Source organism: Rutidosis leptorrhynchoides, chromosome 4, assembly GCF_046630445.1.
Source record: "Rutidosis leptorrhynchoides isolate AG116_Rl617_1_P2 chromosome 4, CSIRO_AGI_Rlap_v1, whole genome shotgun sequence".
Lineage (NCBI taxonomy): Eukaryota > Viridiplantae > Streptophyta > Magnoliopsida > Asterales > Asteraceae > Rutidosis > Rutidosis leptorrhynchoides.
In genome coordinates this window covers 108,224,778-108,242,650 of record NC_092336.1, presented here as the reverse complement: position 1 = coordinate 108,242,650, position 17,873 = coordinate 108,224,778, and the positions used below count along the sequence as shown (strand labels likewise).

The 17,873-nt window shown below is 32.2% G+C and overlaps 2 protein-coding genes across 3 annotated transcripts; one reads left to right on the top strand and one right to left on the bottom strand.

The window, feature by feature from the left end:
• The first annotated feature begins 9,844 nt into the window (after positions 1–9,844).
• On the top strand, positions 9,845–11,577 carry LOC139844169 (DNA replication complex GINS protein PSF3-like). Of its 2 annotated transcripts, none has more exons than XM_071834372.1 (7): positions 9,845–9,975; positions 10,329–10,397; positions 10,495–10,563; positions 10,654–10,754; positions 10,876–10,968; positions 11,066–11,205; positions 11,323–11,577. In XM_071834372.1, exons 2-7 carry the CDS (start codon positions 10,353–10,355, stop codon positions 11,433–11,435), a joined length of 561 nt encoding a protein of 186 aa, XP_071690473.1. In that variant the 5' UTR covers positions 9,845–9,975; positions 10,329–10,352; the 3' UTR covers positions 11,436–11,577. The 2 variants fall into 2 exon arrangements, with proteins under 2 accessions (XP_071690473.1, XP_071690472.1); XM_071834371.1 differs by having other exon boundaries at positions 10,639–10,754.
• Positions 11,578–12,763: 1,186 nt separating this feature from the next.
• LOC139840892 (disease resistance protein RUN1-like) lies at positions 12,764–17,618 on the bottom strand. The gene is made up of 9 exons (XM_071831133.1): positions 17,117–17,618; positions 15,666–16,439; positions 15,316–15,614; positions 15,135–15,215; positions 14,813–14,863; positions 14,498–14,569; positions 14,035–14,226; positions 13,715–13,918; positions 12,764–12,835 (listed from the first exon to the last, which is right to left on the bottom strand). The coding sequence occupies exons 1-9, from the start codon at positions 17,616–17,618 to the stop codon at positions 12,764–12,766; spliced, it is 2,247 nt and encodes a 748-aa protein (XP_071687234.1).
• Between the last annotated feature and the right edge of the window lie 255 nt (positions 17,619–17,873).

Here is a 17,873-nt window from a genome sequence, read left to right as displayed (position 1 = left end):
AAGTAAAGTAAAAGTAAAGTAAAGGTAAAGTTAAAGTATAGTAAAAGTATAAAAACTATGTATGTATAATACGCGTATAAATATATATAATATTAATTTAAATCGTTATATATATTTAATGAAATAAAATATAAATATCGTTATATTTATTATACTGGTTAAGTAATGAGTTGTCAAAAGTGATTCTAGATATTTATAAAAGTTATATACGTTTTAATAATAAAGTTCTTTTTAAACTGAAAACGTCTTTGTACGTTTGAAAATAGATTAATAGAATATTATGGAAACCAATTCTCCACTAACTTTTGTCTAACTTTCGTAAATGACACTTTTTGTTTTTATTTATAAATAGCTTTACAAATTATTCTGGATATCGTTAAGAGGAATAGATTTTCTCAAATCATAGTGGACCTCTCAACAGAGACTTGTAATCATAATTCAATGTTTCTGATAATTCAATCATTTAATATATTTTTTTTTAATTTCGCCGAAAATCATATTGAAACAAATACGTTCGTATAAAGTATTATACGCTTAATACTTTATTAATATTCTCAATTTATAATATATATATACATATACATATCTATTTATATATAACGGTTCGTGAATCGTCAGAATTTGGTCGAGGTTATAATGAATGTATGAACACAGTTTAAAATTCTTGAGATTTAACTTAACAAACTTTGCTTATCGTGTCGGAATAATATAAAGATTAAAGTTTAAATCTGGTCGGAAATTTCTGGGTCGTCACAGTACCTACCCGTTAAAGAAATTTCGTCCCCGAAATTTGATAGAGGTCGTCATGACTAACAATGAGAATGTTATTATAACGATTATAGAGTTTTATCATGTTCAAGAAGAATGGATAAAATAATTCGATTACTCGAAGCGTGTGAGTGAAGTTATCGTAAATGAATGAAATAAGATAATAGTGATTCTTCGTATCTTTTAACGTCATCACGATTGATCTCCGAAAAGAAAATATTTGTAATCTATATTGGATTTGATTATTCGGCGATTAAGGAAATTACGATCCTCTTCGAATTAATGCGATAATCCATTTTGATTTCTCTGTCGGATATTTCACTATAAATCCACCTCATTTGTTTTCTTACAACTCACACCTTCTCAACTCATATTTTAAAGTATTTGTCAATATGCTTCATCCAGTGCCGATTCTTGATATACTCCTCACTTTCATATCTGTCGCTCTTCTTTTTCATCTGCCTCCGGAAGAATCTATTTACTTCTACTATACTCTTGGTTTTATAGTGTTTTTAGTTCTCCCGTGTCTTTATATTGCTATATGCATTGATATATACGGTTTGTGATTTCTGGGTTGTTGTTGGGTTTTATATCTTCCCTTATATTTCAAAGTCCTTGCTTCTTCTATAATCATTGTCATCCACAGTTAATGCTCTCTTCTATTTGCTATGATTTATACTCCCATTTCTAGTTCGGAGCTTTGTCCTTTCGTTTCTTCTTCTTGCGATTAAGCACCGCTTGTAATGGTCCAGAATTCGCAGATATAAATTTCGGAATGAACATTGTTAATGTTCTAGGAAGGAAATTATAATGACACGATCTTGACTTGTCAAATTACCAGAATACCTCGGAAAAGGCCGAATCATCAAGAAATATTTTCTTGATATTTAGAGATCAAAGAGAATACAAGAGTCGTGTAACATAGCACATGATGACGTTATGATCTGTGAATCATCATGTTCCATTTAGAAACTCAGCATGAATTACTGTAATATAATCACGTTGATCAAGTGTCATTATATTATACTAACTCATGCTTCAGCTCCCAACACTTCTTCAAGAATATTCCTATTTTAAACTCGAATGTTTCAGAATTTAGAAACTAAAATAGTTTCTTTTATGATATAATACAGATAGCGCGAAGAGGTAAATGATTTCAGATAAGAATAATTATAAAAATATCTTCAGAAGTATGGATGATATTTATAATGAAAGATACGATGATATCTTAGAATGTCTAATATCAGAGGATGATGAAGGATATTGTCCGCAGGGGTTTAGAGTCAGGAGCAAGGTATTCGTTATTGACTTCAGCAAGTACTGAATCATTTGGATTCTTTGAAGGCAGGTTCAGCCTTTGTGATTTGTCCACAGCCTCCTTCATACTTTGCTCAATCCGTTTTCCAGTTCCAAATCTTCTCTTTTTCTGAGCTTTGCCAATATACTATCCTTTATCATCCAACTTTTTACTGTTAAGGTCGTTTACAGTTTTTGCTGCTTCATCAGCATTTTTTAAAATTTCGAAAACTGGTTCGCAGTTTAAGGTGTTTTTCAGAAATTTCTCATTCAAAGAATGTAAGTCTTGGAGGTAGATGTTGTGTGTATATGTAATTGTTGATGTAGACATGCTGCGAGGTTTCAAAATACTGATTGCTGATTCTCAATAATTGGTATGGCAATTCTTGTTATAAGGTACGAATGAGTATATGATAAGGTTTCGATAATTATAATGATTATTTTTTTTTTTAGAAAGTCAAAGATCAGTGAAGTTGTTGGTAAGTTTATTGCTAATGTGGTGAATGTAAACGATTCCCCGGTAACGTTGGCGAAAAGGCAACGTATCTATCGAGGTTATAATAAGACTTTTTTTTTTGATTGAGAAGTCGAAGTTGACTTACCGGAGCTGTGACAAAACTGTCTATTTTTAAACGGAATTGAAAAGTTATATTAGCTAGTAAATGCCAAAGGGTCTAACACGGATACGTGTCGAACTATGACTTGGGTTTTGAGAGTTTTTCAGGTGTATAACTGTGGGTAACATGTGGTTGGATCATCATCTCGATTGTTCCTTAGTTGAAGTGTCTTCAGGAATTTCGAAGGGTTTGAGCACATATTGTAATCGTTAATACATATGATGTTCTAACACAGTTTTGAAGTCAAAGTATAGATTTGAAAGATATAGGAATCTAAGAGTGATGATACTGGTTATATTTCGAATTGAATTATGCGATTTCAAAATCAGAATATATAATTGAATTTGAATGAGTATGATTGTTTTGATTTATATGAAAGAATGGATATTGTTGTGAAAGTAGGGAGTATAGTTGATGATTGCTGAATCAGTTTCGAAAAATATAATATATTAATTGTGAATTTATATATCTCTCGGGTATTACCTACCCGTTAAAAAAAATTTCACAATTAATATTTTGTACAACAGAATTTTATTACAGTCTTTATGAAAATATATATGTACATATTTTCTTCAGATGTAACATAGATTTAATGAGTTAATATTAAATTAAACTCATTTGATTTACGGTTGAAACTAGAACTGAATAATCCCTAAAGACTTTAGAAATTACATAACTTTTACGGAGTATTTATTCAATAAAATTGAAATTATGAATTAATACTTCGTTATTTGTTGGTGTTTGTAACCCTTGCACCATATTCTCTAAAGCCACTACTCGAGCGCGAAGCTCGTTGACTTCTTCTATTACACTGGGGTGATTGTCGGTTCGGACGAGCGAATAAATAAAATCTAGAATTTAATGTAGTATATAATCGTGACGAGATACTCTGGAAATGAGAGAGAAAATGGTGTTTCGGACCGGTTCGCCGGTAAGTGCTTCAGGTTCATCGCCAAGAGGGCAATGTGGTGAATGGAAGGGATCACCTTCTTCTTGTCTCCAATTATTGAGGAGGCTACGAACCTATCCCCAATTCATCTAGAATAGATGATGGCTAATTGGTTGATCCATTCCGGTCACACTGCTTTCGGAGCTTGAGTGGGATTCCATATCGGAATTCGAGGGACTTGAACTAATGACGAATTCCATTTCGTTCGATTGAATAAAGGATTTTTCGATATGAAATGATTTTTTGGCTATCGGGTGGTATTCTAATTACATAGAATATCTATATATATATATATATATATATATATATATATATATATATATATATATATATATATATATATATATATAGGGCAAAAGATTTCGTAGATTACGGAGGAATTTACGTGATATGTCAGGCAAAGTTTACAGTAACAGATACGCTAAGATATGGATTAGCAGATACGCTAAGATATGTATTTTGTCTATACACTATTTATGCAATCAATGCAGTAAGACGTGTCTAGACTAAGAATGATAAGCAGGCAATTCCGACAAAAATGATAAGCAAAACTTTTGACATGCAGACACGGTCGAAGTCCAGGCTCACTAATGCATCCTAACGACTATCAGTTAGACACACTAATGCAGACCTGGTTCGCTAAGACCACCGCTCTGATACCAACTGAAAGGACCCGTTCATATATATTATAAACGATTCACAATAGTTGATTACATCGCGAGGTATTTGACCTCTATATGATACATTTTACAAACATTACATTCGTTTTTAAAAGACAAACTTTCTTTACAACGAAAGTTGACGGCATGCACACCATTTGATAATACATCCAACTATAATTGACATAATAATAATCTTGATGAACTCAATGACTCGAATGCAACGTCTTTCAAAATATGCCATGAATGACTCCAAGTAATATCCTTAAAATGAGCTAATGCACAGCGAAAGATTTCTTTAATACCTGAGAATAAACATGCTTTAAAGTGTCAACCAAAAGGTTGGTGAGTTCATAGGTTTATCATAACAATCATTTCAATATATTAATAGACCACAAGATTTTCGTTTATAAATATATGTACACTCGCAAGTGTATAAAAGTATTCTATAAGTTGTAGGCACCCGGTAACAAGCCTTAACGTTCATGTTTTACCCTCTGAAGTACACCAGATCAGGTGTGTTTAAAAGAACCTCGAAGTACTAAAGCATCCCATAGTCAGGATGGGGTTTGTCAGGCCCAATAGATCTATCTTTAGAATTCGCGCCTACTGTACATAGACAAGTAGTTTAATGTTACCAAGCTAAGGGTATATTTCCGGTTTAAACCCACATAGAATTAGTTTTAGTACTTGTGCCTATTTCGTAAAACATTTATAAATCAGCGCATGTATTCTCAGCCCAAAAATATATATAAAAAGGGAGCAAATGAAACTCACCATACTGTATTTCGTAGTAAAAATACATATAACGTCATTTAACAAGTGCAAGGTTGGCCTCTGATTCACGAACGTATCAATATTTAGATTCAATATTGCAGGAAAGTACGTAGACGCAACGGAGATGATAAACACTAGATTGACCTCACGAGCATACCCATGAAGCATACTCATCACCTCCATAGCTATAACCCATAATTTCCTTAGCTTCGACTCATTAAAAAAAACTATTTTGAAATCACTCGGACACCACTCCGTCGTAATATTTTATGTATACTAATAATATCTTGAAATAATACAGAGCAAATATATATATATATATATATATATATATATATATATATATATATATATATATATATATATATATATATATATATATATATATATATATATAAATCGATTGAGAGAGTTTAGAGAAATATATTTTCAAGTTTCTATGAGATAATGAAACCTATTGAATTCTATTTATAATAGATTTTTGAATTATTAAAGTGAATTATTAAAGTATGAATTATTAAAGTGAATTATTAAAGTATGAATTATTAAAGTGAATTATTAAAGTATGAATTATTAAAGTGAATTATTAAAGTATGAATTATTAAAGTGAATTATTAAAGTATGAATTACTAAAGTGAATTATTAAAGTATGAATTATTAAAGTGAATTATTAAAGTATGAATTATTAAAGTATGAATTATTAAAGTGAATTATTAAAGTTAAAGTAAAGTAAAAGTAAAGTAAAGGTAAAGTTAAAGTATAGTAAAAGTATAAAAACTATGTATGTATAATACGCGTATAAATATATATAATATTAATTTAAATCGTTATATATATTTAATGAAATAAAATATAAATATCGTTATATTTATTATACTGGTTAAGTAATGAGTTGTCAAAAGTGATTCTAGATATTTATAAAAGTTATATACGTTTTAATAATAAAGTTCTTTTTAAACTGAAAACGTCTTTGTACGTTTGAAAATAGATTAATAGAATATTATGGAAACCAATTCTCCACTAACTTTTGTCTAACTTTCGTAAATGACACTTTTTGTTTTTATTTATAAATAGCTTTACAAATTATTCTGGATATCGTTAAGAGGAATAGATTTTCTCAAATCATAGTGGACCTCTCAACAGAGACTTGTAATCATAATTCAATGTTTCTGATAATTCAATCATTTAATATATATTTTTTTTTTTATTTCGCCGAAAATCATATTGAAACAAATACGTTCGTATAAAGTATTATACGCTTAATACTTTATTAATATTCTCAATTTATAATATATATATACATATACATATCTATTTATATATAACGGTTCGTGAATCGTCGGAATTTGGTCGAGGTTATAATGAATGTATGAACACAGCTTAAAATTCTTGAGATTTAACTTAACAAACTTTGCTTATCGTGTCGGAATAATATAAAGATTAGAGTTTAAATTTGGTCGGAAATTTCCGGGTCGTCACACATTTGCATAGTTTCTTGCACAAATTATTAAATTAAGAGCACATTTTTTTTATTACACCATTAAAAGGGTGCAAATTGATAATGCTGATGAGTTAACATCTCAAGCATTTAATGATTATTATATTTCTATAGGGATTGTTGTTGAACACCCTATTGCTCATGTACATACAAAATTGGTTTAGCTGAATCAATAATTAAATGCTTGTAGCTAATAACTAGACCATTGAAAATGAATACTGAACTCTCAATATTTATATGGGGACATGCAAATTTACATGATGTGACATTAATTCATATTAGACGAAGTGCAAGTCATACATATTCTCTCCGATAACTTGATTTTGGCCAAGAGCCAAAATTTTCCCACCATTAGAACATTTGATTGTGGAGTGTATGCTCTAGTTGCGCCACCACAACACACTATATGAGCCATATATATATATATATATATATATATATATATATATATATATATATATATATTGGATATGAAACATCTTCAATTATAAGATACATTGAACTCATGACGGGTGATGTTATTATAGCACGTTTTGCTGATTGTCTTTTTAATGAAAAATTGGTCCCTATATTAGGGGAAGAAATGAAAAATAAATAAAATGATGTTTTATGGTGTGAACATCAATTAAGGTATCTTGATCCTCGCATTAAAGAATGCGAAACAAAAGTTCAAAAGATAATGCGTATGCAAGAACTCGCAAATCAATTACTTGATTCATTTAAAGATACAAAAAGAATGACTAAATCATATATAATAGCAGGAAATGCTCCAGCTCGAATTGAAATTCCAAAAGCTAGCAATAATGTCACTCATGAGTCTTTGTCACGTATGAAACGTGGAAGACCAATTGGTTCTAAAGATAAAAATCCTCGAAAAGGAAAATCACCTGATAATGAGGTAACAGAAAATGTTCAAGAAGAACCACAAATCAATATTCCTTATGCAGAGGATATTGATAAATGTAAATACATAAATTGCGATAAATTATGCAATATTATGGAACCGAAATGAAATGAAAAATCTTGATGAGATATTTTCATATAATGTTACAATGACATCATGAATAAAGATGATGATCTGGAACCAAAATCTGTCATTGAATATCAAAATAGACATGATTGAGCTCAATGGAAATGAGCAATACGAGCTGAATTAGAATCGCTCAATAAAATAAAAGTTTTCAGATGAATCGTTATCATTTTTAAATATGTGAAAATTATGGGATACAAATGAATTTTTATCCGAAAAATAAATGTGCAAATGAAGTTACAAGGCAAAACTAGACTTGTAACTCAAGATTTTTCACAAAGACCAGAAATGAATTATGAGGAAAACTTATCCTCTTGTAATGGATACAATTACTTATTAGATACTTAATCAACCTGGTAGTTACTTAAATGTATCTCGTGGATGTTGTTACTACTTATCTGTATGGATCACTTGACAGTGATATATATAAATATACCTGAAGGGTTTAAGGTATCATAAGCATCTAATGTAAAACCCAATGGAATGTATTCCATTAAATCACAAAGATTTTTAAATGGGTCTATACAATCTGGACGTATGTGGTATAACCGATTAAATGACTAATTGATAAGAAAATGGTATACATATAAATTTATTTGCACATGTGTTTTTATAAAAACAATGTTCGGATATGTGATCGTAGTTGTTTATGTCAATTATCTTAAATAAAGAAATCTACGAAGCCATTCAACTTCTAAAGAAAGATTTTGAAATAAAAAAAATCAAGTATTACGTTGATTTACATATTGAGCATATGACTAATAACTTACTTAATACATCAAACAACTTATATCGAAAATATTTTAAAATATTTTTAAAGATAAAACCATTGGTTGTTGGATCACTCAATATTGAAACTGATCCATTTCATTCCCGTGAAGACCATGAAGATCTTAACGGATCAGAAATTCCATATCTTAGTGAAATTGGGGCTATTATGTATTTTACAAATTGTACAAGACCTGACATTTCTTTTACAGTTAATTTGTTGACCAGGTTCAGCTCAGCGCCTACCAAAAGACACTGGAATGGGATCAAACATATATTTCGATACCTTCGAGAAACTAATGATTTAGGATTATTTTATTCTAACGAATCAAAACAAGATTTGGTTGGTTATTCAGATGCAGGTTATTTATCTGATCCACATAAAGCTAAATCACAAACTAGATATGTATTCCTAAATGGAGGTACTGCAATATCATGGCATTCTCAAAAAACAAACACTTGTTGCAACATCATCAAATCATGCCGAAGTGATTGCATTACATAAAGCCACTCGGGAATATTTTTGATTGAGATCAGTGACACAACTCATTACTAATTCTTGTGGACTAGAACGCGATAAAAGTCAAACAACTATCTATGAAGATAATGCAGCTTGCATAGCACAGATGAAAGAAGAGTATATCAAAAGTGACCGAACGAAACACATACCTCCTAGATTCTTCTCATACACTCAAGATCTCATCAAAGACAACCAGATTGAAATGAGATATGTTCAATCCAGCAAAAAACTCTGGCGATCTTTTCACCAAAGCACTTCCAACTGCTATTTTCAGAACGCATATTGGCACGAGGCATGTTCAAAAGATATGACGACTCAGCGATGTCTACTTGAGGGGGGAGTCAACTCTATGCTGCACTCGTTTTCCCTTAGCTAAAGTTTTTATTCCACTAGGTTTTTCTTTAGCAGGATTTTTAACGAGGCAGTAACATGTAGTTGATTTTTTTTAATGAAACAAAATTGTCGTCCAAGGGGGAGTGTTATAAGTCACAGATTTTTGATAAAGTGGCCGACACTTTTGATAAAGTAAATTTAGTAGATCAACAAATTTGGTGGATGAAACTCACGGATATTACTGTTCCACCTAACTCCACAGTGAATTATTGTACTGTAAATATGTGATCGATTGTAATTAGTATGTACACCAATATTTCCATTTACTTCTGAAGCTTTTCTCCATTCTTATAATACTACAAGTTCTTAATTATAACATTGGCTACTAAAGGTAGCTATATACTATTAAAATTAGGGTGTGTTTGGATGAAACTAGCTGGAGCTGGAGCTTATAGTTGGAGCTGGAGCTTATGAGCTAGGGGTGTATTTGGCGCGTAGCTTATTCGAGCTTATAGAAGTTTATGAGAGGTTGAGCTTATATTTTAATAAACTTTCAAGTCATTAAAACACAATAAATATTTTGATTTCCTTTTGTATTTCCCTCCCGCCTAATTAACCCGCATTTTGAGAACAAAAGAAAAAATTGTCTAAAAAACCCTAACAACCCCAAATTTGAATCTTTTTGTTTTTGTTATTATTCTCAAATTAAGCGATAGAAATCTTCGATTCCGACAGCCCAAGATCTGGAAAACCTCTGAAGGTATGATTGGATTTAAATTTATAGCTCCAATTGAACTAATTAGGGCTAGGTTTTCATTTCGCCATTTACTCGTTCATTTCATCTTGCTTTACATTAAAAAATTAATTATTAAATTCTATTGATTTTTTCTACTGCAATAGATTAGTATATTGAAAAGCACATTCTAATTTTGATAATTAAATAGCTGGAATCAACTGTTATTAATTTATATCATGTATATTAGGGACTGTCTGATTAAGCCTATACTACAGATTACAGACTTACTGAATTTTATCAATTCATGAGATTTAATCAAAGTTAAATAATAATTGTTATCGTTTAGCATGTTATTGAGTAATTAAGTTGTTGTGCAGTTTGATCTGGCTGTTTAATTGATCATGGCACAATATTATGACATCAATGATATTCTTGCAGATGAAGAGGTTAGGAACTTATTTCGTTATTGTTTCATTTAATATGTTAACACTGTTCATATGTATGATATGATATGATATGATATGCCTATTGATTTATTTGTAGCTTGTTCCAGCAGTATTCGAAGAGGCTGTAAATGGAACTGGTTTGTTTGAATCTAATGAATCAAATACAGTAAATCATTCAACCTTCATTTCGTTTATGAATATGTTAATTGGTAGTTTTAATTACTGTATTGTATAATGCAAGCATTTGTTAAATCAGATAGAACCAAAGTCTAAGGTCGAATTGCCGTTTTGGCTTGCTCAAGAACTGCACCTCAGACGCACAGTAATTGTCAGCGTTCCTCCTTGTTTTGCTAAAAAGTAAGTCCAGTATTCATTAGCTAATTTTGTTAATTTTTTTTTTTGTTTTTTGTGATTTTTGTTAAATATGAGTTAGTTAAGATGTTTTGTGATATATGCACGTATCGTGTTTCTATATCAGAACTCGGGAAGAAATAGAGGCTGATGGTGCACATGTTGACTTAAGATCTCGTTCTTCATATTTTTATGAGTTAGGATGCAAGATAGTGAAATTGTCAGTACTGATTCTTGCTTTTATTCATGAATTTGTGTTCTTAGATTTTGTATTGCTGTAAGAACATTTTTAATTATTTTCCTGTCATATGGATCAGGATCGGTGATAAAACGATAGGACCTTTGTTGTTAGTTGCTTTTCGGACAAGGTATAAGGAAGTTCTCATAAAGGCACATACTACAACATCTGCACTGACTCCGAAATATCTATCGCTACTAACTAAAGAAGAAACAAAATGTGAGATTTGGATAAATTATTTATTTTGCTCAATTTTTCAGTTTATAATTGATAATTGATGGGTTTTTTTTTTTTTTTTTTTTTTTTTTTTTTTTTTTACATTTTTTGATTTTGAAGTGTACGATGCTGCTAAGTCGTCAACTGCAGCTTTTAAGAGTTGGAGAATGGGTGGACCAAGAATACAAAAATCTTCTATTTTTGGTAGGAAGAGGAAATCGATCGGGGAATAAGTTTTTGGTTCGTGAACGAGGTGCAGAAAATTAGCCACTGTTCGTGTGGTGCAGAAGCTTTTAGTCAGGTTTAACGTCACTTGAAAGTTAAGTAGTCTTGTGTTTGATTTACTATTGTATGTGGTTAAGATAAGTTGACAATGGCTATGTTTACTTATTTGTATTACACAAGTTATTGTTTAAATAATATTCGTATAAAATGTTTCAAATTTACGTTTGCGCAAATTGGACAAAAGTTTTAGGTACATGAAAGGTTATAATATGACTGTCATAGAAGCTTTGTAAAATTAGAGTCCTAACTGGGCATCTATTAGGTCTAACAACTAATACTTTCGTGTGTGTCATGATTTAAAACAGACCAAGAAAAAACAGACCAATTCTAAGTGAGAACATCTTACAATTCCACATCGGATATGGGAAAAACAAATGTATACATATATGTCTAGGGAACCTCTTTCTACTACCAAATGGTTTATAGTATTAACGGACTCTTGGGGTTGTATGTAAGACATGTTATTAGAGCTATCGATCATATATCTCTGGTAACATAGCCAGGCAAGTTTCCACCATGAAATTACTTTGTGGGTCGTTCAATCATTGGTGGATTCATAATTTTTTTTACGGTGTTAAAACGTTAAGGGGAAAAAAACAATAATATAGGTGGATTCATTATTTTACGGTGATAAAACGTCAAGAAAAAACAATGTAATAGCGTAGTATTAGTATGACGAACTTTAGCATATAAATATATTAAAAAAAATTCTATCGTCGGGGGCGATTGACCCACCTACTCTACACCGGATGCGCTCCTTCATGGAACCATTGGCCAACATAAGTTGCACCATTACCCTCAAAACATCGTGGTTGTTGAGAATATGAAGTTTGGAAGAATCTAGCATGAGGTCGACGACCAACATTTTATGATGCAGGAGTGGATGATGAGTGATATGAGCGATTACAGTCTTACAAGCACTAAACATATAAGTCATGAGCTCCCGAAATACTCTAAAATCAATTGATAGTAGAGGAAGAAACTCATGAGCTTATATGTTGACTTTAACACTTACCCCCAATCAATGTGATATTGAGTTTACATCCGGAATTGCTCGACTTTCCAACTTTAGGTTCACAAAGTCATGTTAATATACGATACCAAACCTAACTATAATTAAAACATATCAAACTAACTCTCCGTCCAAGTAATGAGTTGACCTTGTTGGTACAATTTTGTAGCAATTTATTGTCATTCTTTTTCTTCAAATAAGCACTTTTTTCGGGTTAATGTATACTCATTCACTCACACACCTCTCAAACTATCAAAGTATCAATTAATCATTTGGCACATTCTTTAAAAGCTCAAAAGAAGTCAATGTAAGATCCATCTTTCTCCTTTGCCTTTCCTAGAAAATTTCATTATCAATATCCAAATCAATCTGCAAAATTCATGAAACAAAAGGTGCATAAATCAGCATGGTTGAGATCATTGGAGATGGGCATATAAAATTTGCAGGGTTCTTCATCTACATTACCAGACGAACGTCCTCACACAAATTTAGAGTAGGCTTTGGATCCAATATGGATACAATAAAGGTAACACCCGTGATTTAAATTTCTGAAGTAAAAGTCGAAGTGGTTACATATATAATCACAAAACATTGTAATGTAATTTTGATCGATGTATTGAACACCTGATTTCAACTTACTAAGATGTTGGTCTCTGAATAGTGATTATAAATTGACTTCAGGTCTTCATCAATATTATTTAGCCTCATCTTTAATGTAACTTCTTTAATGACAGGGACTCCTACAAAAATACGGTACTAACGAACCTGCATAAAGAGCAAATAATTAGTAGCAGTGTTAATTCCAAGATGCAAACTCAATGGGTCATGAAAAATTTTTGAGTACTAATTATATTTGAATGCTATTTTAGTGGTTGTTTACTTTCGAAAAATTACAAGTTTGGGTCCGAGTAGTTAAATATAGTGGTGTCCTATACATTTTAAATGAAAAACTACAAGTCTTGTACAGTTTCTTAAGTCGAGAACCACCAGGTTTCTAAGATGACTGTAACTAGGCAGAATATCAAATAGACCACTGCCCAGATTCAAATATTGCAAAGATGATTGATCATTGAAACTCAAAGGAAAATGATCAGTAGACTCGAGATTGCATTCATTAAGAAATAATGTTTGTAATAATTTTGGCAAGGGAAAGAACGCCACTTGTGTTCTTTCTTCACCAGAAGTAGAAGCTTCGAGGTCTATTGATGTATGTACTTGCTCCATCTTGTTCAGCTTTAAACACCCTGTCATGTTCAAAACAGCAAGTTTTTCAAGGTTACCAATGGCCCCACAAATATGAAACAGATTGCGACAGTTCTTGAGAATCAAATTCTCAAGATTAGGGATCTGGTGAATGTTGTGGATTTTTAAGAGACTGTGCGACTCCTTTAGATTAAGAATCTTAAGTGTATGAAGAACCTGTTGCAAAAAGTTACAAAATTTACTTAGAATTGTACATATTTGTATGAAGACCTTGAAAACCAAAAGTTTAAAGTCCACCCCTAAAAAACAGGCAGGGACCATACATTCCCTACCGTGGGTGGTTCAAATTCTTTCAAGCAACTATAGCTCAAATCTAAAGCAACCATGTTGCCCATGAATATCTCAGTATGGATCATACTTTCGCTAAATCCAACCCAGCAGAGCCATCTTAAATGTACAGATATGTCCTCATACAATCCGTTGAATTTCACAAAACCGAGCTTGAGCAATTTCAGTTCATCCATCTGTTGGAGTGCATCGGTTGAAAGTTGTTGAGAACAAAAAAATGTGAAAAAGAATCAACATTAGATTTGCACTGCTCTTTGCAAACTTACGGTCATGTACGAATTCATGTTAAAGAATAAGTCAACATTAATGGAGGGAAGTCCAACTGGACAAGTTAGCTTTGTACATGTTCTAGTTATCCGGTTAGGTCAACATATTCAGTATTGGTAGTGATCCCACTTTCTCGCTATTCCAATTTATAATCTATGTACCATCATTAAAAAAATCAACTTGATTTCCATTGAAAAGCATCTGAAATCCTAATAGATCATCTCTCCTTGACCTGTTATCTAACATGTATATCTGAGTAATAAAAAATATCATGCATTTTTACAGGGCGGAAAAAGGTCAGGACATATTTTTGTCTAATTTTTTCACTTGTTATCATAAATATTTAGTGTATGGCCAGTTGGTTGAGCGTAAATAAGCAGGATAATGGAGAGGTATTTTTTTGTTTTTCGTTTAAATAACAAGGAAACTTCACAAATTCCACTTGAGCAATTTTCCATTCTCCCATTGAGGGGAGACCATGTGGATATGCATTACTTGGAAACAAATAGAACCATGAAAACCAGAAGAATGAGTGGGATAATCAAGCTGCAATAAATCCAACATTAAGACCTTACGTATGAAGTAAAAAGTAGTAGTACCCAGGGGCGGACCTAGTGTGTTGAGTGTGGTGGCACGGGACACCACTGAAATACGCGATGTAGTGGAAAAATTTTGGGGTTTTTAACTAGTGATACCAGTGGATAGTGTAAATTTTGTATGAGTGACACCATTGAAATAAAACATCTAGTAGAAATTTTTTTGAGTTTTAACCGGTGACACCAGTGACTGCAAATCCTGGATCCGCCCGTGGTAGTACCTCTTTTAACTCTCTGGTACCGAAACCATTCTCTTTCATCAGCATTTGAATATCAAGTGCTAGACCTACGGTCCTTGAACTCTAAATCAGAATGAAAATTAAAGAACCAACTCTTTGATGAAGTAAGATAAATTAAAAAAAATATTCTTTTACTTCCAACGTACGAATATAAGCATCTTACCTCTTTTCTTCTTATCATATTATAAGAGTCCTTGTTACGCCAAACTCTGCTACGTTTGGCAACTGTTGATGATTCTCTATCCACAAAGGTTCTCCCCATAGTTTGAAGCAATCTATGCATCATTATTTTATTTTCTGATGTAACATACAAAAATGATCTTTTAATTAGAGTTTCGATTCTAGACTTGGCAGAGTAATCAGGCTCCAATATTTTAACAACATAATCCACATCTTCGGCAACAAAGAAACAAGCGATATGCAAAAGCAACTCTCTCTCCAAGTCTGGTAACAAATCAAGACCTTTTTTAGTACATCATATATATCACCATGAATACTTTTTTTTGAATGAACTCAATTCGCTTTCCCATAATGCGACACTGTTTTTTTGAGACAACGAGGATCCTAACACTCTAAGAGCCAGCGGATTTCCATCACAATACTGTACCACTTGTTGTGCAAGCTCTTGGTAACCGTCTTTTGGACGTTTAGACCGGAAAGCGTGAAGACTAAAAAGCTCTAATGATTCATCATCACTCAGTAATTTCATTTTGTACTCTTGAAACCTCCTATATGTGGACATAAACCAACTACTTGTATCAACTTTCGTGGTTATTATAATCTTGCTTTCTTTGTTAATATTACCGTATCCAATAAAATCATCCAATTGATGCTCTTCAACAATATCATCCAAAACCACAAGTACTTTTGTCATTGCCAATAGCATTTCGATCTCAGCAGTACCCTGACAAACAGTATGTATTTTTCTGTGCTTGCCTCTTGAAATGTCACTGCAAAGCTGTTGTTGGAGTTTAACCGTTTCACGTGAGTTTTCACATCTACCTCCAATGTTTTCAACAATGCTACTGCTTTCGTAATGCTGACCGTAAGTATACACGATGTACTGAGCCAACGTTGACTTGCCACTTCCTGGCATGCCATTTATTATTAAAATTTCGGCTTCAGATGATTGTGTTGTTAACCAGCAATTTAGTATCTCTTTATATCGGGCATCCATCCCTGTTAAATTGGGTGGAATAAAAAACTGTTTGCGATCAAGTCTATTGTATACTTTGTTGACAACCTCCTTTATAAATTTTGTTTCGGGCATGTAACACACAAAGGAAACTAATGAGTATCAAAAGTTGTTTAAAAACATTTAGTGAAAAAATGTTTGACAACCAATATATGTTTAATATAGGCTATAGCACATTGTTGATGTGAAAATCCCCTTTTAAAAACACAAGGAAAACCCAAACCAACCTAGAACATTATACTAAAAAATGCATTTGACTTTATAGCTTGTTACTGCCACCCCTCCTATTTTGTTAACTAACTGAGAACTATCATGATCCAAGGTATACAACCTAAAAAGATATGGAGTAGTTAATTATTAATTTACTTATTTTACAAAATTGGCTCTATTAAAAAATTGGCCGTATTTTTGAGTCAACAGCAAGCGTCGATTTATTGGCATCCTGACTGCCGTTTAGAGCCTAAATCGAATTCCACGCAGGTTTTAAAACCCATGGAAATTTGATTCTGCCATTTTCATGGCGTCTCAATTTTATTTTACTATTTCTTAAAAAGAGAAAAAAAATTCTACTTTTGGAGGTCCACGCGGAAGCAATCTCTCTATCCGTCGAATAGAGAGAGGGATGACTTTTTCCACTTTTGAAAGTGTTTTCTATCTGGGTGGAGAAATGACTTGTTTTTTATTCTCGAATAGGGGAATGATTGTCTACATCTCACCTCCCCGTACACCACTCATGTGGTATTGAGTTTTGTTGTTGTTGTTGTTGTACTTATTCTACAAAAAAGAAATGCAATATTAAAAGTATTGTACCCATCAACAGGCATGCCAATCACACTGGAAACCTCAGTAAGGGCGGCCTTCCACTTATTGACATTATCTTCGGTCCACCGTTCAGAGGGCTTAACTTCAATCATGAAACTTCCTCTGTGGTTACCAACATCTGAAGGATCCACATGATAAAAAACGGGTAAAACGAAATGATTGCAATCTCTTCTTTGGTCAAGGATCAATGAAAGTTCATCAAGGCACCAAGTTGAAATTGCATAGTTTGCAGACAACACAATTATTGAAGCATCAGATGATTTGATTTCTTTCTCAATTTCTGACTTCAATTTTTCACCTCTTTCGGCATCATCACTATCTCTGAATGTCAAAGTCCCTGCTAGCTTTAAGGCTTCATTAAGATGATCGGTAAAACCGTAACGAGTATCTTCGCCTCTAAAGCTTAGAAATACATCATACCTACTACCATTAGCCCTTAGAGGAGCCATGTTGCTAGAGGAAGTCATTTGGAAGTAGATAGAACTAAAAAACTGTAAGATCTGTGAAAATAAGATGGAACATGAACAATTCAAAAGTGTATAACAATTCCATATACATACATATGTGTCACCATCATCATTGTCAACTAATATAGTTTATCTTATTTTAACCTTATATTTAATCCACCACTAATTTTATATTGGGTCAACATGATGATGATCACATCATAAAACATATAATAAAAATAAGGTAAGAAATTACTT